Source organism: Pelmatolapia mariae, linkage group LG2 (genome assembly GCF_036321145.2).
Source record: "Pelmatolapia mariae isolate MD_Pm_ZW linkage group LG2, Pm_UMD_F_2, whole genome shotgun sequence".
In the NCBI taxonomy this organism is placed as follows: Eukaryota; Metazoa; Chordata; class Actinopteri; order Cichliformes; family Cichlidae; genus Pelmatolapia; species Pelmatolapia mariae.
In genome coordinates, this window is record NC_086228.1 from 7,465,927 (window position 1) to 7,487,349 (window position 21,423).

General features: G+C 43.4%; 1 protein-coding gene across 1 annotated transcript in view; it reads right to left on the reverse strand.

Annotated features, from left to right (window-relative positions):
* col23a1a (collagen type XXIII alpha 1 chain a) overlaps window positions 1-21,151 on the reverse strand; it is a 129,841-nt gene extending 108,690 nt beyond the window's left edge. Inside the window, exons 1-2 of the mRNA XM_063492300.1 lie at window positions 20,557-21,151; window positions 19,933-20,002 (exon numbers count right to left, since the gene is read on the reverse strand). Of these exons, the coding sequence (XP_063348370.1) occupies window positions 19,933-20,002; window positions 20,557-20,850 (364 nt within the window). The 5' untranslated portion in view covers window positions 20,851-21,151. The remainder of the gene's footprint in view (window positions 1-19,932; window positions 20,003-20,556) is intronic.
* Window positions 21,152-21,423: the final 272 nt, after the last annotated feature.

Here is a 21,423-nt window from a genome sequence, read left to right on the forward strand (position 1 = left end):
GTTTATTTTCTCATTGAGAATATTCTGTCACCAGCAGTGGGTGACACAGTGGGGAAGATTCCTGAGGTTTTAAATGGAATTTGGAAAAAAGGGAATTGTTGATGCGGGACTTCATAAAATTTGGGACTACAAACCACACTGAGTGGCATTTCAGTGATTTTTCCACTGGCTCTCCTTCTAAACAATGACAGCAAAGTCCTGTCAGCACTGAGGTTATTTGAAGAACCGAGTTTTTGATATCTAACCATCAATTTGAATGACAAAGTTAATCTGTATTCATCCTCTGCTGTTCCACCACGGTCCCAGTTCATTTGCATCCCGTCTTTGAAATTTACATCTGACGGTTTGAGATTTCACATTGTTGTCCCCTTTTTAAAATGTCAGTGAATCTGATCTGTGAACTGTCCAATGGAACCAGCCTCGAGGCTCAATGTGTGCGTGTGTGCGTTTGTGTGTGCGAAGGCAAAGAGAAACAGAGCAACACAAACCTCCCCGAGGGAAGTGAAGCATTTAGAGCTACATTGGAGGGAGGCGATGCCCGGCCACACACAGACTGAGCCCACATTCCGCCTAACCAGAACAATTATTCCCATAATGGGCAAGTTTAACTTTATTAGAAGTCGTGCAGTCAGCAGCACGGTACCGAGCCAACAACAATGACAGTGACATTAAACTGCCTGAGAGGTTATCCAGCTTCAACATCTGACCTTCAAATCCTCCACGGCCCGTCCCAGTGTAACATAACCAGCTCGGCACTTTTTCAGATGAGTGGTTCAGACAAGAATAGCTTGTGCGACTGTGTGTGTGTGTGCATGTTTAAGGTTATGGTCACATACAAATGTGCTTTTGTATATGAGGACTATAGTGAGCCTAAAATATGCAGAGTTCCTTCCAGTAGCTTTGTTTCACGGGTCCTTGATAAGCCAGAGTTTGTTATCTGTCTGGCTGTCCGCCTGAATGTTTATCCATTTGTCTAGAAAAAAAAAAGAAGAAGAAAAAGAAAACTTGGAAAAGGTGACTCTGTCCTTCCCACCTTACACCCACTGACATCCGATGAATGTTAATGTGGGCAGAAGGCTTAGCATACCTGTCTCTATATGATGAACGAGAAGCCTGTGAGACAATGATGGCAGATGAGTTGAGGATCCAGTCCCAGAGCTGGGATGGGATGGCTGGGTGTTTTTAGGGAGGGGACGATGGGAATGCGAGTAACTCGGGCTCACAGTTAACCTGACACCACCATCACCAGACCAGCGGGACAATAACGGGCCAAAGCATTCCACACTTTTCTAAACATGGCCTTCACTCCTCTGGTGTAAGACACTCCAGAGCTTTAATGCTCCTGAAAGCGATCTCTGTGCCACATTTACTCCTCTGCTGGCTTCTCTCTTTGTCTTTTTCTGGGTTGTCTGTACAAAAAAAAACAAAAAACCCAAAAAACTCTGCAGCTTCCAGCTTAGCACAAGTAACCAATTAATCAGTAAGTGGTACACCCCAACAGGTCTGATAAGAACGTGATGGATGCTAAACACAAAACCTGGATTTACCATGCATAGGGGTATCACAGAGACAAATTACCATAACACAGCTCCTTTAAATGCCCTGAGAAGATTGTAGCTGTCTATTTTTCCACTCTGTAACTGCTTTGAACTTTTTTTGCTGACTACTCGACTATAAGAGGTTAGCACAACACAACAAAAGAGACCAAAATGTCAAAGAAATAAATATTTGACTTAATTAGACTATAAACATCTGCTCTCAATTTCATATCCCAAATTCAGCGTCCAAGGCCGATCTTGATTCCCTGAGATATTTTCCAATTAGCGGTTCACAGACAGACAAATATAGAGTGAGAATTTTAATGAAAACTTGAATTAGTTCTGCCTGAAACCCCAAACACAGGAGGCTAGATGCCCTAAAAGCTCGGTATGATGAGGCTTTTTGCGACTGCACGGCATGGAAAATCTATTAGTGCATTTAGCTCAACTGAAGTATTGCTGGTGTTTATACAGTGCACCTTATACACTCTTCAAGGACACTCACTTATTCCCCTACATTTCCCACTTATCTCTCTTGCACACACATGGGTCACTGTGAAGGACACCCAGCATTCCCAACATTCCCATTGGTGCCTGGCATCAGTGAAGACTTGCCAGATCCTCTCTTTGCAGACCCCTCCAACACCTACGGCCCCACATTCACCACAGACTGATGCTTCCTTCAAAGGGTTACCACCATGTGGATGGGCCTTGTTTCCTCTTTGCCCAGTTCATGCATTTGAATTGGCTGCACGCAAACAGAAGATACTGTAGCAATAACAATCGTACTCTACAACAGGACTAGGTTTTGGTCCTATTTGCTGACCTATTTATGAAAATCAACAATGAAAAGCCAGATGTTTGTTCATTTCTACACAGAACTGTCATGGTGGAAGGAGAAGAGTGTGAAACAGATCCTAAAAAGTACCATTTCAGCAGGTTGATGTAGTAATACCTCAGTTCTTATATCTAATTTAAAAACCTGCTTAATGACTTTTCATAGTTACTGCTTCAACTAATCAATAATTATAATTTTTAATATAGAAAACCAAAATAAAATGCTTTGTCTATGAAAGAAATTCAGGTAAAGAATTTCACAAAGCAAAAAACAAGCAGATGTAATGTTCGCCATTTTTCTTTCAAAAAAATTCCCAGCAGAGTTCAGAACTGATCCTAAGATTATTTTAAACAACTTTTTTGAGCTCTAATTTTTTCATTATTAGTTACGAACTGGTGTCATTCGAGCAGTGACTGTCTATCCCTTTATTCACTTCCAAACAGCCCCACAAGCAGCAGGAGTCTCAGACTGTTTGGAAAGTGCTCAGCTATGAAGTATATTTTTCTTCTTCTTCTGGCAGGGCAAGGTCTCATTAGCATAACTCAAATATAGCATATACAGACTGAGAAAACATTGGATATACAAGATTTGCTGAATGATGTGTTGGCAGGATGAGAGAAGAAGGCAAATAAATTCGAAAAATGTCTTCATAAGCCTCTTAGGCTTTAAGTGTTGATGAACTGTTGATGTGTGAGCTTCCCCCTCAGCGGGGCATCTCCTTCCTATATCTGCTGTCTTTTTTTGGTCCTTTATGAATGCTTCAACAATGCCATCCACTCTCCACACCTGTCGAGGGTCACGACCCCCCCAATTCCTCTCATGATTGGCCTCCTCGGTCTCTGGACAAGCTGCCTTCATCTCAGACCTTTGTTTATCCATACATCCCACTGATGCATCTATTACCAGCCATCTCTGGTGATGATCTCCTTCTCATCTCCATGTCTGGATTGGATCATCAGGGTGCTAACTTTACACCAACTGTACATCATGCTCCTGCCCGCTGTCTGACAGTAGTAAGACACATGGTTACTGAAAGCCTAAATTTAAAACTGCTGCTCTGATGCCCAGAGCAAGTGGCTTCATTAAAAACTATCAGAGGAATTTCGAGAGGGCTACTTAGTGTGCTAATAGGATAACACCACAGTGTCTGGTGACACATGTGGGCTATAAGGGGCGAAAGAGAGACCACGTTCAGGGGATTTGTGGACACAAAATACCCTGGGGAGCAATAGAATGATAGCCGTAAAGGAAATGAGTGGAAAAAAGAGATGCTTGCTAAGACACTAAGGTCTGTTGGGGTCAGAGGATGGGGTAAGTGAATGGAAAAGAACAAGCCCCGCTCTCTAAATAGTAAATGTGGATTAAAGTGAAAATCAAATCATCTTTAGTATTTGGTTTAAACTCGCCTGGGGCATCTACTGGTTGTGGTTTTTCTGCAAAGAACGGCACAATTTCATTCTGTACTGCCACAAATATTAAAAACATCTCTTTTTACAGATGACCATAACCTGTCATTATTTGCCTTTTCAACCTTATTAAGCAACCACAGACATTTTTGAATATTATCTTTCTATCTGCAGACGGACTGAGTAAGAAAGTGGCAGACGGGATGAGTCGGGGGAATGATGGAGAAACAGCGAGGAAGCAGTAAAGAGAGAGGAAAGCTGGAAGGAGAAGTGGAAGGAAAGATCAAATCAGGTCAGATTATGGTTAACGGCACATTGAGGATCATGTTCAACAGCGGTCTTTGACTTTTACTGTCCTCCCCTTTTACACCCCTGTCACCAATGCAGGCAATGCAGCAAATGGCTTTGACATCTGTATTCCCACTTAGAGGACAGCCGAGCAGCAGAGAGGAGATGAGAGTAGAGGTGAAACAGAACAAAGGAGAGATTGGCAACGTAAAGCATAAAACAACAAAGCGAACAGGCAGGAGATCAGTTACAAAACAACCCCTTAATACAGTCAATGAGAATCCCACCTCTCCCCATCTGGTTGCAGGTGTGTGTGGAGTCAAGTTAATGTGCTGGCAAAATCATTACAACATTATACAGTTAAAGTCCTCTGCAGTGGAAACATCTTGACTGAATCATGACCAAAAAGGAAAGAAAAAAAAAAACCCAAAGCAGCAATCAAATGACAACTGAGATCCTGTGGATTGAAAGTGACAGCAGTGGTTTGGCTAAATCCCACTCTGCCTAAGCCAGTCAAGCAAAGGGTTTGAAAAACCAACAAGAACCGAGGCTGAAGGAGGACTGACTCTTAAAACGGGATTAGGCTCGAGATCGGTTTAACCCTCGATATAAAAGCATTAAAAAAAGCTGTTAAAAGCATGAGAATGTGGTCAGAGCAGGAAGATTTTTGTGGAGACATGATGTTCAGTTATGTTAATTACAGCAGATACTGAAAACCAAAAGAGATTTTTTTTTTATTAACTATCAAAGATAGAAAAAAAATGGTGGTATACTGCAAAATGAAAACATCAAGTCCATAATTTTACATGCTTGGATATCAATGATATACTGGAAATGCTTTGAGGTAAATTTTGTTATTAACTGGAAAATACACTAACAACTTGTCACTCTGTAAAACTGTCGGGAAAACAGTCGGCCTCACAGTGTGAAACTAAGGCCTGAAACACTGAAAAACCAACAGATTTAACACATCAGATTATTTTAGATTTCTCTCAACTCGGAAATACGGTAACCTGACAATGACTTCTGGATATCTGACTTCCTGTTGCACATGTAAGCACAGTGAACACAGGGGTCCTTGTGTCACATTTCTTTCCTTATTGATAAATCTTATAGTTAGGGCAGGATCACGTGACCCTGAATCCTCCCTTAGTCACACTGCAATATGCCTAGTTCATGGGGCATTCCCATGATGCACGTGTTTCTACAGGACTTTTAATCATTAGTTACCATAAATCTCTGGTGCTCATCCACAGCGTATATTTGCCCTGTCTCTCTCCCCTCACCCCCAACTGGTCGTGGCACATAGCTTCCCCTCCCTGAGCCTGGTTCTGCCGGTTTCTTCCTGTTTAAAGGGAGTTTCTCCTTCCTGCTGTCACCGAATGTTTGCTCAGAGGCAGTCATGTGATCGTTGGGGTTTCTCTGTGTTATTGTAGGGTCTTTAGCATACAATACAAAACACCTTGAGGTGACTGTTGTTGTGATTTGGCACTATAAAAATAAAACTGAATTGAACTGTATTCATGCTGTGTGTATTATTGTTGCCAAACCGCTGTTTTTGTTTGGCAGCTTATGAAGACTTTAGTTCTTCATCCTGTTATAGTGCATTCCCACAGGAGGCACCTTCTTCAAGCAACACAAAAAAAAAAATCACCCATGAGCTACAAATTGTGTTCGGTCTGTATGTTTACCATTATCACTAACTTAGTTTGGTGTAATAGTGTGCTAACATCTGCAGATTTGCACTACACAGACAAAACAGCTGCACCAAATTTTGCGAAAAGACATCTAATAGTTGTTGAGACGTTTTACTCAAAGCCACAAACTTCCCGGTGGCATGAAGAAAACTGGAAGATCACCAAAGTCATTAGGATCCAGCAGGTGATCTGACAGTTACTGAATAACTGTAGTCTGGTCCACACAGCTAAGATAGCACATTACTCATGGTCCCATTATCATTAAGACAACACAATTCATGGGTTTTGTTTGCCTTTGCACTCTTCTGACAGCAATACACGATAATCTACGTCATATCTTATGTTCCAGACATTTAAAATGATATTCTAGACGTCTCCCATTCTTACTCAATTGAGGAGGCCCTGTTGTTCATTATGACAGCCAGCTGCAGGTTCTTTTGTTGAGGGCACGAGTTACTGAAGCTTTTCGTGGAGCTGTCTGCAGTGTGTGAGCATGCCTCCATAAGCAGAGGTAGAGTCATACTATGCACACATGGGCTGCACTTGCAGGCACCCCCCACCAAAAAAAAGCACCTAATTGGAGACAGGAACATCAGCCTACCTTAAGTGTGCACATATGTCCGCTTATGTCAGCGTGTGAAAGAGACGTGAATGAAAAACAATGAAGACTTTTTAAAAATTCACTTTGAAGAAGAACCCTGCTCAGCCTGTCTGCCCAATGTCCCTTCGGTGTTACCGCAACATCATACCACAAAGCACAAAAGTGACACCGCATCACACAAGACTAAAGAGCCCAATACCACACGTACAATCACAACCAGGAGGAGAGAAGGGCATCGTGTGGGTCTCCAGCATGAAGGATTTTTTTGTGAATGCAAACATATAAAATATCAGAATTAGCTGAAGAGGAGAAAGAGGGACAAACGATGGCTGGGATGAGGGGAGAGAGAACAAATGATAGTTTCACTTCACGTCCCTCAAGGGAAAAATAGGAAAACTGGGATTGGGAGAGACGGCATTCTCCTGCTTCTTTCTATGGCTCCTGCTTGATGGTTAATGCTTCTTTGTTTTGTCACTGTGTTTTTGAGTGTGTCCTGGAGTAGAGTGGAGCTGAAAATCCCTCAAGGGTTTGTTGGATCGTATCCAAAATGTACGTGTGTTTCCATCAAACGCACATATGGCAACATGGCTTTGCATGTATGTGTATCTGTTTTTATTGGCATGTAAGCCCTGCCTTTGTGTATATATCCACATACCTGTGCATGTGGGCCCCTGCGTCGAAACATATTTGTTTGCTCTCTGGAACCAGGTTCAATGTTCTCCTCGGGGGCCCTTTTGTTTCATGTCATGAGGATCCAAAAACAGTTTGGCTAACTCAATTCAGCTCCAACTTCAACATCAACCACAGCCGAGTCCAGTATCTGTGCCAGAGGCAGGATACTGGACTGAGGGGGCCAGGTCAGTGTGTGGGAGACTGAGTGAATGATGACTGATGGTTGGCAGACCCACATAACCCAACAGACAGAAAGACTGACAGATAGATGAATGGACAACTTCAGGACCAAATGCCAAGTCATCTGATCTGTTTTGTTAGGAAAGGCTCCCTTGACCCCCCTCAAGCAGCCTGATCAGATCCTTCGTGGAACCCTGACAGCCCTCCAGTTCTTCTGCTCCTCCTCCTTCACCCCTCCACCCTATAGACACAAACAACCCTTATCTTCATCCTTCTTCTTGCATGGATGTCTGCACAGTAAAGGTGGTAGATTCAGGCCAAAAGCTGAGAGGTGACTGGCTTCAAGTCTCCTTTACATGTCTTTTAGGTGTTTTGAACTGTGAGCTCCACTTCTAACTAAAATCTCAGCACTAAGAAGAACTTATAGGGACCAGCTCCCTCCTGGTAAAACATAAAACAAGTAATGTTTAAATTAGACCTGACTTCCTTTAAACTGTTTACTCCATGAAAGTCTGTGGGAGTAACCCTTGAAGCTCTTCTCTGAACTGAGCAGTTCCTGTCACATTTCAGGCCTCCTTATAGAACAAAATGTCTGGGTGTACATCAGAAGTCATTAAGGGTGGTCTCTGTGTAGCTACCTTCAGAAACTATTCTAATGGTTGTCAAACCGCAGCTTTGATACATACTAAGGTGACACAACTCATTTATGTCACTTAGGGTACTGGGGAGGTTGTCAAATGTTGTCTTTATGGGGAAAATAGTTCAGATATAGTTTTCACATACAATTTTGTGTTATCTATTATATTTATGCATTTTTCAGACATTCATCTGTCAGAAACTTTAAACATTTACAAACATGTTATAACTGTAGTTTCTTCTCCCCTAATTTAAACACTCCCCCCACCCAGAGCCATGGTGAGAGAGGTTTGCAGGGGTGCTGATGATGGCGTTCAGCTCCCAGAGATAACACTGGGTGTTTTTAGTGGAGGTAGATTAAAAGGTGGAGGAGTGACCGAGTATCCTGTTTGCCCTTGTTTAGGTTTTGAAGCTTACTGAAGGAGAGATTGTGGGGCTCCACTGTTACTAAAAGGTGAAGAGGTTGCAAGGTTAGAGGCTAAGGATTATTACTGGACGTAAGATCCCGGATAAACTAAACCCCTGATGTGTGCCGGGGCCAGCAGCGAATTTCAATAACTGAACCTAAGACTGTGTTCAGTTTAATTTAGGTTATTAGATCCCCAAAGTCTGGCTTCTATTAATATTAAAAGATAAGATCTTGGTGTGGCGTGTGATCTGTGTGAACAGCCTGTCAGCGGCACAGACTATTTACAGATATGGGCCCAGTTAAAATGACAGGAGGGACCGACGCAGGGCCAAAATAGAAGTGAGCTGGCAACAACAGCTGTCTTTGTGTCTCAATGTGCTAAATATACGTGACAATTATTCCAAGACAGCATACAATGACAGGTTTCACATTTCCCCGTTTTCTAACTTTTCTCTTCCGTTAAGTATAAACTCTTCTTTTTTTTTTCAAAGAAATTCAACCTCTTTCTCCTGATGAATGGCACAATCCACAATGGCTCCACTCGGTGACACTAAATCAGGTTAAAAAAAGATAACAAGCACAGATGTTTGTAAGATTTTTTTCTTTTTGCTCTGTCCTAATCCCGTTAGACACAAATACACATAAATTCAGTGAAAAACCTGACATGTCCCGGTGGAGAGGCCTTATTTTGAAATGTTAGGCCTACTGTCATGTCTAGGCCATGACCCAGGGGAAAACATGAAAGGCAATCGGCCAGTTTGGAGAGGCCAACATTAATGAAGTAGTCAAAGAGCAGGGGAGAAACAAGAGGAAAGACACAGCATTACATGCTAAAGGCTGACCCCACTTTACTGAGGTCCTGCATAGAAGAGGGGGAAAGAGGCGAGAGGAGGCAGATGGTTAAGAGGCAGTAAAGTGAAGAACAGGAGGAGAGACACCACAAAGGAAACTCCCAACATGAGGATAATGTTTGAAAAATACAGATAATAGATGGAGTATTATGCTGAAACACTCCTGGGAGGGAATCGGGAGCGAAAAAGATGAGGTGAAATAGTCAGACGCGGAGAAAATGGGGAGAAAATGGGGAGAAACGGGACAGCGGGGAGGCTTGCATCTGTGCCCCATTCAGACTATCTGTTTGCATGGAGAGCACACAAACTTTGACACCCTCCTACCCCCAGCATGTCCTGCAGCCAGTCGCCCTCCCTCTGCGTTTTTCTGCACGTGGACTATTCCTCTCTCTCTCACACATACACACAAACAAGCATTCAGACGTGCACTGAAGAAAAAACCTTGCACAGGAAAGACAAGCATCAGTGCACTTATGCTCCATTTACCACTGTCTGTCTTCCCAATAGAGGAGGACAAAGAGACAGACTGAATGAATGTTAACGCAGTTTAAAGGGTCAGGCAAGATGACGGGCTGTCCAGCTGATCTGCCACGTGAGAGATGCTCATCAGGTCTGTCTGATTTGATCAAACCTGTTGCCCCGAATAAATAATTGAGAGCTCCATGGCGCCAGGAAATCTGTCTCCAAGAAACCAGCTTGTTAAAAAGAGTCAGTCACATTCCTGTTTCCCGAATGAGCCAGGTACACTAGTTGTTCAAAACTGGGGTCTGACAAAAGAAAAATAGAATAGCATTGGGGTTTTCTGGAAATTACAGCAGGTTGGCTCTTCACAGGAGAATGACAGCACCAAAAATAGTAATGTGTGTTTTTCTTTTCATACAACCTCAAGAGAAAGCAACCAGAAAAGGAAAAGAGGTTGCTTGGCTGCGAGTGCATCTTAAAGCTTCCACCAGCAAGGTGAAACAGATTTGGATGAGTTAGCAGGCAGACAAGGCCTCACTAACAAGCGACAGATCAGAGCTCGCAACGGCAGCCGACTAAACGCGATTTAGAAACTGAAAAATGTGTCAAAGGTGTGACTTTAGAGCACAGCAGCTGTACCTGCAGTCAGCTGGTTTTCACTGGTTAGGCTTATATTAGCTTTCATCAGAACCATTTTTTAAAATCTAATAAATTCCACTGTTCTTCTGTAAAAACACACACCCAGACAAAAATCCACAAGCTAGAAATCCTACCTCCCATCTCCAGCCTCATACCATAACATCTTAATTTTCCTCGCTCATTTGAACAACCGCAGTTTTCTCTCATCTGTGCCAGCTTTTTTTCTTTTTTTCCCTCCTCCCCCTTCTTAGACAATAACACCGCATGTCAAGCCAATTCTTCCAATTAAAAGTACACTAGAGAATCGCTTTTCGCTGGTGGTTTGGCTCCGACGCGCAGCGCGTTTTATGATGAGCAGCTTGAATTGGGTCAGATCTCCTTACTGGCTCATTGCGCGTTATAAACACGTTGCCCGTTTAAGATCCAGTTTGAGCGGTTATAGATGTGTATACATTCGCTTTTGGTTTAAAAACAGCCAATCTGTGCTCCGAGTGTAAAAGGAATCATATGGAGCTCCAGGCAGGGCAGGCAATGCTGCATGCCAAGAGAGTGTTGCAGTAACACCATATTTGCTAATTGGTAAAGGACAGAGAGCAATTTAAAGTGACAGAAAGACTTTGGTTTCATTTGTCTACTTCACATCTTAAATCCCATTCATGGGAATCACATTGCACACATTAGTCTCTCTGGCGCTTCCCTGGGCCGCTGTCTTGTTCTCCCCGTTCTCACCACTCATCCCAGTCTTTGTCCTTGTTCCAGATCACACATCAGAACCACATGAAAGCGAGAAAACACTCAGAGTAAATAAACAGAACTAAAGTGGAGACTGCTCAGTTCCTAGTGTGAATCCCCGGCTTTAAGGAGTACCAGCAGCAAGCAAAAGAGTGACAGTGAAAAAAAACAAAAACTTGAGCATGCATCTGTGCTGTTTTGTGGTTCTATGTTTAAATGGGTTGCGAGCGTCTTCCTATTGATGAGAATTCATGCTGCAACCCTAGAAACAAAATACTGTGAGACAAAAATGAGCAAACAGGCTGATTGGATCCTTTTTACATACTTCCGATGCTCTGTCTGTGTAAACACTATGTGGGAAGAAGAGCGGCATTTGCGTGCTAAATACTGAGAGGGAAAAGTAGGAAAAGCAAGTAAGAGAAACAAAATTTGGATGCAGGCAGGGAGAAAATGAGAGGAAAGAGATGGTAGACCTGATAGATTGTCCACATGTTCAAGTCAGATATTCCATGTGTAACCCAAGCTGACTGGACATCTGTGATATACTCTCCTGGCTCCCAAAATGCACTCAGGACTCGTTTTATTATGATTCCTGAGTGGAACAGCAAATATGCAGATAAGAAGTCCCTGCAGAGGCTGGCAATGGAGATGGGCTGTCAGGTGGTATGCAGAAATGTGGGGAACACACACGTGCACACACGCAAGGTGAGCCCACACATATAGACACGCACACGTGCACAAAACAAGCATACGCTCGCACACAAGCTTGCTCAGTATGTAAAAAACAGATGGAACGCTGATAAAAAGTTTCAACATGTGCAATATATTTTTCTATTCTAAGTTTCTCCATTTCCTCCTCCTCGCCCCCTCCCCCTCCCACCCCCGCCCCACCTCCACCTATGCCTCCATCCGGGCCAAGCAGTTAGAGAGTGAGCAGCAGCAGCAACAGCATTCTTGATACAAATCAAGTGTTTCAATTTAATATCAGCAAATCAAGTGTGTGTGTGTGTGTCCACATACACACATGTTTAGCTCCAATTATCACATTGCTTCACCCTGAGGCCTGCTGGAAAAACATTCACCCAAAAATCGGTGACCCCCACGTAGAGACATACAGCTTGAACACGCACAGACTTCTGCCCAAGCTTGGCCGGCGATCAGATCTATTTACGGGGTCATTTTTGGTATGGTTATTAGGCGCGACGTCGGGTTGGCGGACGACTGCGCGCGAAATCCTCAAATCAGTGAAGAGAAACCTCAGAGAGATAAATGACTCCATCGGCGGGACAGGCCACTTCACATAGAGTGATGCTGATCGTTTAACTGCAGCCACTGTGGCTTAGTCTTAAGCCCTGCATGTGTTACATATGGTTGTAAACATGAGCGCAGAATGACTGTGAGGTTTGCTTGGCAAACTTTTGCCATTTTTGATTTTTAATTTATTTTTTTTCAACCAACCCTAAAAAGTAAAACCCCAGCCGTATTGTTCATCTTATTAGAAATGCAATCATTCAGTCAGCAGATTATAGCCTTTAACAGCTACTGCTCCTCTTCACCAGTAGCTACAATACAAGACAACCTTGGCCTGTACCTTCAGGGACTCCCCACTTATCCCGTGAAAGTCCCCCTGCATCTCCTCATCGTCTGTTTACAGCATGTGTGATAACAAGCTCCATTCCCCCGCCTCACTTCTGGCTGAACTCTGGGTTAATGTATACACTGACTGACCCACTGTGGATGTACAGCAGCCTCAGACCAACCAAATCGTGAGCTAAATATAAACTCCTGAAATCATAAATATTGAGCAGGATGATGGGGGAGGGGCTGCTCATAGGAAACAGAGACATGGGGGGGACGGGGGGAAATAACAGACAGAAAGACATATTTGGAGAGGTCAAACATAGAGAGAAAGAGCGAGAGCAGACCTGAGACAAGTAAATAAACCGCTGCTCAAAGTGGGGGTGTTAAGTTGTTGAGAGCTATACTGCACTCCCTGCTATGACAGAATAACATGCACCAGTGGTGCCGAGGGCCCGTTCAAAGGTTTCAGGCCCAGTTTTATGAGCTCAGCTCATTAAAGAGGTGCCGGGAGAGTGGCGAGTCCATCCAGGAGCTTTTACACTGAGCAGGAGCACGTTTGCCACAGTGAGACCATCTGGATCACCAGTGCTCTTCTTCACATCTCCAACAGCCGTTCTGTGACTCCCAAAGAGAGATATACCGTGACTGTTATTACCAGTCTGCGTCTGGAAGGATAAACAGTATCCTCTGCACCATCCCTGCATATCTGCTTGTCTGGGTTCATGTCCAGAGATGCTAACTGCCCAATAAATCCAGGTGTGTTTGCACGAGTGCCGTCCCGCAGCTGGGGTCAGCCTTGTTACATTCCTGACAGATTAACTGAGCTGTAAAAATGCAGAAGGACTGATATGGGATACTCATTTCTGTCGATCTTTATTCTTTAATAGAGGATAAGAGCGTTCAAGTGACACTATCATCGTTCCCATGAAAACACACTTCAAAAGACATCACCATGAGGTGTTTCAGATCTTTGTGAATACAGAGAAATAATTAACACAAATCAATTAAATTAATATAAAACAGGTTCATACTGTAGCACGGAAAGGGGCTGTTTTCATCATCACGGTGCTGTCAGCCAGCAGGAGCCCACATGGTGGTGTTAAAGAGTTTTTTTGCTCCCCCATTAAAAGGCTATTCACCTTGTCACCTGCCACTTGTGATAATTAAAGAAAACACGATAATAGTTTCCACATTTGGCACTGCGTGTCTGCTCTGCACCACTCTGCAAGTTCCTGCAACTCCTAATTGCAAAACCATACTTGCTTGTCCTGAAAATATGGACTCCCTGAAGAAAAATGTATTTTTTTCCATTACTGATTATTATAAAAGAAAATATGAGACAAAATGTCCCAAACACATCTTAAAATACCAGAATATCTAATATAGATAAACTAGAAATACTCAACAGCTATAATAAGTGCTGTTTTGCATTTAAAGTAATCTTCTAAAGGCCATCTGCTGAGTTTCCAGCCAAAGAAACACCATGGATACTTCTGTGGTGATGCTCCTAAATCAATCCAGGGCTAAAGAAATGAATTACATCCCTGTGGTTTAACACAACATTTGATGCTTTTGATGCACGCTGGTCTGCTGCAAACAATGGCTGTTTTCAAATCATGCCCATCAGACAAAGCATTACTGTGTGAAAAGCAGCACATCAGATGTTCTTCAAAGTCTAGCTGTACTTTGATGCCATGTGCATTTGAAATGATTGATATCTTACTCTATATTCCCCGCGGAATCGCTCGAACTTTTCTTTTAAGTAGCACTTGATGTTAAAAGATGTTTAAGTAAAGCAATTTTAAAATAGCTTGTTGATTCAGTTCACAACGTACAATAAACCTCAAAAATGCAGAATTTTATTTTTAAATCGGTGTCCATTTGTGGTAAAAAACAAACATCTAATTCATGTTTATGTTGGGGTTGTGTTCAAAACTGATTCTTTTATTTAATGCCCTCGCACCACTGCTGTGCTGCGCTTGAGAAACCGCTTACAGCTCTCTTACTTGTCTAGAAAAACACTTTATAAATATAAACATATCCTTAAATAGCTGTTGCTCATTAGCCGGCTCCAGCTATTTATTGGGCTGACAACATTCAAAACAGGTGATTTTCGCCCTGCTAGCCAAGAGGTGATGATGCTTAAATATGTACACATGGATGCAAAGTTCTTTAAATAAGCCATAATCTGTGCTTCCTCCTTTAACTGCTTCACATTATTTCCTGCTTTTAATGGCCTCGGTCAATTCTGACAGATAATATGATAACATGCCAGCAGATAATTGCATCCAGAAACCTTTATTGTGAATCGGGACTACGATCCCAGGGCGGATCACTGCGTTCAGACAGTTCTTCGTTCTCCTGGGGTCCGCGTGGGCCTTGCCGCCTGGCCGGCCTGTGTCCAGCCAGGAAGAATGTTGGCCCCGCTGTTAAACGTTGTGGTTTCACAAAGCTAACTTTAATAAAAAGAGCTGCTGAGAGACAGAAAGGGGAGACGTGTGGACGTTTTCTCTGTGGTTATGTAGTGCAAGTGTGTGAGTGTGTGTGTGTGAGCTAATCAATGGTCAGGAGGGCTCACACATGGATAAAAATGTCCACACCTGGAGTGGATTCCACCAGCTGTGCTTCAGTTCATCCTCAGTCTGACTTTAATGCAAATGTTTTGGTGAACATGAACACATGAACATCTCATATAGAGACGAGTTGTCTCTTCACTTCACTGACACCATCCTGGTTTGGCCACATAACAGATGAAGCACTGGCACTCACCCTGGCTTACTAAGGTCGCTGTAACAAGATCATAACAGACCAAAAGTTATGTAAAGAAGACGTAAAAGAGAGGGCTCAAACTGTACTTTTGTAAAACACACACAACTAACTGTGGGAATAATACATTGACTTTATGACTTCCTTCTTGCATTGCTGATTGGAGTCAGCCACACAGCACCAAACTTCACACAGCTTCCCTTTAAAGCCACAAAGGTTTCCTACAAGTTTTTCACATGTGCAAAAGTCCTCCCTGTAACCCGTTACAAGACTTTAAATGTATAAATTCAGCAATTTCCCCTTGTAACTTTTAACGGTGCAGCCCATTTCACTAAATTACTTGTTTGACAGTGGCTACCAGTTAAAGGGCTTTGATCTAGAAACACCTCTTGAACTCAATCGCTGCACTCAGCGCATGACTTCAGCAATGCAGACGTAGCCATCGCCAAAGTAAATATCTCCAGCTATCTAAGAAGCAGCATTCCCCTTTCCTCCTACAAATAAACTGAGAACACTTAAGCCTTCCAAGATCATCTTCCAAATAAGAAAAAATTAAGATACATCACTTATTTTTATTCCCCCTCTTAACGACACGTCAGCTGAAGCAAAAAGTAACTTGAGGACGAAATGCTGTGGAGCTGCTGTCCATATGAAAATGCTGTCTGTAGTCTTTTGGGATGTAGTCCTAAATGCAAAGCAGGCTGTCGGACAGCACAGGAGGGAAAAGGGAAACATTCTACTTCCTTCCGAATAATATTCATCAAAAAACAACCACCACACAGTGGTGTCTTACTGAAATATTCCTTTCAAATAATTACATTCAATAAATAGCTTAGAGTGCACAGAGGTGTAAATCTATTTAGCTTGTATGTTCACCTCATGAGGAAGTACAGTGTGTGAAGTAAAACAGGTGCAAAGGGAAAAAAAAAATAGGTCAGCTGGATGTAGAACATATTTTTATTCTGCACTACAACTTTGCCTGGATCAGAAGAAGATTTATGCTGGAAAAAAGACGCTGCGGTCCAACTGATATCTGCAAGTATGAGTATGCGTGCACAGACACTTAACTCTGTGTGCCAGCAGGACAGAGATGATTTTGTCTCCTGAAAATTGTCCATTTTACTCCCCTTTTTTGAAAACCCTTCTCCCCTGTGGCATCAGGTTATTACTTGTTGCCACAGGGGAGAGGATATTGATGCCATATGATACCTAAAGCAATGTATTCAGTCACCTCGAGACATAGTAAACCGTGTACCTGCAGACATCAAAATAAACACAAGTACTAGAAATACACGGGTGCAAGAACAAACATGAAGTCAAAGGACTCACAATCGTGCACAAAGAGCTGGTTATGTGCTCCGGTCCAGCATTTTAATGCTGTCCCAGCCCAAAGCTACAGTGTAGCAAATCTAAAACATGGCCTACAAAAACAAAATTTCCTGCTGTTATTGTTTTAAAGTGGTCATTAATGAAACTTATATGTGTTCTTCCTGTGGCAATATGTTGCATAGGTAGCAGCAAGCTTCCTGTTTGATTTATTATGGCTTTTAAACAAAATGCAGCCTGAAGGGAGGGGTGATTGCTGGCCCCGCTTTGGGTCTCCAACTCCCAAAAGACTTTTCTCCATCCCCGCCTCCAGGTGGTAGAGCACGATGCTGGGCAATGAGTGCATTCAGCTGCCCTTAAGTGAGAGTGAGAGGCTGATCCCATTCCGGGATGTTTTACGCCAACAGACTGCTGGAGGGTTTCACACAAGAAGTAGTGCATTTCTCAGGCGATTAAACATCACCCTGCTGCAGAAGGCGTCAAGAGTATATATATGTAGGACTTCTGTTGGTATCGGCACATGTTAAATGCATCAAGGAATCCCTCCGTGAGAATGCTACGCACAAACACTCAAATATAGGGGGTCCCCGTGCTCCCATTTAATGTGCTAATGACCTCTTCTTATCTCATGGAATCTAATCTGACTGCACAACCAGGGGTTTGACCTCGTGGCATCACATACAAGAACACCACAGACTCTCACAGATGCATTAGGCACACTGAAGGCGCTCAGTCCTCACATATAGCAGAAAACAAGCACAGCACACATAAAACAACATATTTTTAACACCCATTCATTCAGCAGAGCCATCGCTGGTTGCTGACTCAGGTTTATTTATAGTCATTTTCAGGCTGGTACTCGCCAAAGTGCTGGCAGACTTTGTGCCCCCTACTAAGTATCAGACCTGTTAAACAGCTTTTAAGCGCAATTTGCTTAGATGACAATACACTCCTTCCTCGCGGGACATGCTGTCCCCACATGATTCGAATTAGTCGGGGCACCTTAGAGGTGTTGTGCTCATGTGTAAGTAATGAACGCCCGTGTACGCGAATGTTTGTGTATGCCTGTGTGCATGTGCTGCTTGAGTGTGTGTTGAGGGTGTAGGCGGGTGTTAATTGCAAACACCTGAAGCTCGTAAGCAGAGCTGCATTTAGTGACAGTTTGACTTAACAACGGCTGGCCGTGCTGTATCTGTGAGCACACAGAGGAGGCCCAGTGCTGCTGCCTGGAGGTAAATGTCCCTGAAGTGAAAGCCTGAGGGACATTACCATTTACAGTTAGTGGGTCTGCTGGCCTTCACAATACTTTACCACTTTTTTTTCCATTAGAGGAACATCTTTCAACTAAAAAGTGTCAACCAAGAGTTCTCCATCATCCTTTCCAACGGTGCTGCAGAGCTGCTGCCCCCTGTTGGGCTCCTGGCCTCATGCATAGTGAAAGGTGAGCACCCTGATGTGGAGGGCATGGGCACGGACTTAATGGCAGAAATGCTACTCATGCAGTGTGGTAGTTTGTGTCTCACACGCATACAAGCAGAAATACCTTGGCTTGTGATCCTGTTGGTAAGAGAATCAAGTTTCAAGCGGTGAGAGTTGGTACCAAAGGGGAGAAGATGGTCTTATCTTACAGTGTCGCGTTGAGAGAGAGAGGAGCGCCACCCCCCCCCCTTCCCGTCGGCCCCTCAAAGGCTCTGAGACAAACTCAGACTTGCACGACACACGCAGCATAGGACCACGTGTGACCACGACGTGAAGCCCAAACCCTCGTTCAAGGACGCAGACAAATACGCGATACTTTTCATAAAAACGTGCAAAAAGAAGAAGAAAAGCATTTATTTTCTGGAAATCCCTCCTTAGAAATAAACACATTTTTATAGAGAAATGTTAACAAGTCTGTGTTGAGCAATCAAATCGCTGAGACGTGGAAAAAAATAGATGTCCACAAGCATTCTATTGCATCAAAGCCGCAATAAACAAAATAGCCTTTTGTTTCGACAAAAACAAACCGCCACATCTAGAGAGGACTTTAAATAGACTCCTGAAGAGCTGTTATGGATCGTATCAGTGCCAAAACCACTCGATTACACAGCAGTTTACGAGATTTATAGGAAAATGAGGGGCAACATGTGACACAATAATAAGATCTAATGGAGTAAAAACATCTCCTATGCATTTCTTACAAAGTGTGTGCTGCATACTTCTTATTTAAAAGTGCTTGGAGTGGAACTGCATTCAATAAATTTATATATAATAAACCTAAAACCTAAATTAGCAGTATCAGTATCTCCTCTAACCCAGCAGACAGCACCAACAAGCTTTTCTCGGCAGAGCACGCTTCTGGATGGAAAGCACAAAGTGTTGAAAGCGGGCCAGAAATTCCACTTGTGAATGCTTTCACCTGTTCTTATTGTTGCACAGCTATTCACATCCAGAAACACTGAGAAAGAGAAGAACAACAACAACAAAAAGAAGAACCATACAAGGCAATTTCCCAAATCTCCAATAAGCACCTTGAAAACTCTACTTCTGGCTTTACCTCTTTATACAAGAAAGTTAGAAAAGAAAATGTGTCCAAGCAGGAACTGTGGCCAGATTCCACTTGAGTTGCAAGTTTTAAAAAAAAGAAAAACAAAAAAACAAAACTGGAATGTCATGAATGCCAACTTCAACACACTCACACATCCTGTTGCTGCTAGCCAAAAGATTTCTGTCAATAAAGAACAGTTTCCTCTTTAAAAGCTCAGCCCAAATGCTCCGTGTAAACCAGCACTGAGCAGCAGCATACTCCAGCTGATGTTTATGCATCACTCTTGGCACGCAAGTCGCACCAAACTGCAGTGTAATTAGAAATCAAAGAAATACCTTATATCTTTCTTTAATTCAGAGGGATACTGTGTGTGTGTGTGTGTGTGTGTGTGTGTGTGTGTGTGTGTGTATCATGATGTGGATCACACACTGTTCTCCACCCCAGGAACTATCACTGGCCCTGTAATGAACACCACACGCCAAACGTGGCCAATCTTGGCACAGGACTGCTCCATCTATTAAAGTGGCATAAGGCTGAAAGGCTCAGGGATGGACATCCCAGTCCCACTGATCTGCTGAGTGTTGAGCTCTGCGGGCCCTACCCCAGGCTTTAGGGGGCTGTAATCCTCCACACGTGCACACACATACACACAGACAGAGTCCGAGGGGGGCTGCCAAAAGCTTTTGCAAGCTCAGTCGTTAACGTTTACCTGAGAGTGGCGGGTTTTAGTGTTTTGCTTATGTGTTTTGGTAGGTGGTATTTAAGGTACAGACACACAGGTACCTGGAGGACAGGAGCACTCTTGGCCAACATCCCTCGCTGGCCGCACTTTTGGCGTCAGAGCCACCACTTTCTGCAAAGAAAGAGCAAATTCCAGTACTTATAAATATGCATGAATGCACTCAGTTGCAAAATAGTACCGTTTCACTAACTCTAACAGTTCCTTGAGAATGAGATTTCAGTTTAATTTAAATGGGAATAAATTGGGATTAAGAGAACAAAATAATGTTATCAAGATATCTAAGTAACAGTTATGAGATCATGATCTTTCTGCTATTATATGCAGCTCCAAATGAGAAGAGTTTGCTTAATTTCTTTTCCATGTGATAACATTTTAGTTTGGTGTCTATCATCAGCGGTTATGTCACCCCATAAAGCGCCGTAACCGCAAACTAATTGGCCAGCTGCATGTTGCCTTTCAATTCCTAACACTGTGCATTAACTGATTTTGGGGTGGTGGTGGGGAGGCAATTAGGGTACAACTGCCAACGATTGCCAAGTCTGCCTGCGCACACTACACATGTTCTGCGTTATTGCGCAAAGTTTGGGCACGGGGAGCAGACATCCACACGCATAGCACATGTATTTATCAACGACAATCACTGCGTATCCACAACAGACATGTACCTCTTCCACGAGCTTTCCTATTGGGGTGCTCAACTCTGACAGTAGGGTCCCATCCTCGTTTACGAACGCCCTGTTCGGGTGTTGGAAGATAGACGCCTTGTCCAACTCCATCTGCAGTCGGTTCTCCAGCTGATAGGTCTTCAAGCTCATCAGAAGACACACGGTGATGGAGCTCATCGACATCAGCAAGCACAGAGCGATGGGGAAACCTGGCACCCATCGCTGGCTCCGGGACTTGGGGGTACACTGGCACACCGGCTTACTTTCTCCGATAGAGTCGCCGACCGTATCCATGGTGCGATCCTACTTCTAAGTCCTCTTGCTGAACAGAAATGGCCAAAATACTTTGTTGTGTTTGGCGTTGTTAAAGTATAAACCGTATTCAGGCTCCCAGAGCGAACTAAACGCACTCACTTACACTCCGCCACAGCGCAGTGCGCTCGGGGTTCAAAGCGCTGACTGAAATTAGTCCTGGAATAAGACGCAGCAGCGGCGCGCACCGGGTTTGCACCAGATGGGAGTAATCTGGATGCCGCAGAAGACGCGCCTCCAGACTTCCAGGACGTTGTTTTCTGTTGAGTATCCTACATGCACGTGCAAGTGCAACTGCCCACCTAAAAGTTGCACATTCAACTAGTCGAGATGTGCCCGCCCTGAAGACCACGTGGGAGGCTTTAGATTGACAGCTGTAAATGAAACAGATTTGGCTGGAACAACTGAGATCAGTCAGAAAATTCCGGGTTGGTTCCTGTGACTTAAATAAATAAAAATGAAGAATATATTATAGTAGTAAACTCTTCCAAGCCATTGAAGTCCATTTTATTTAAATGAGAGCGGCAGCAGAGGATGTTCAGGATATATTTGGAC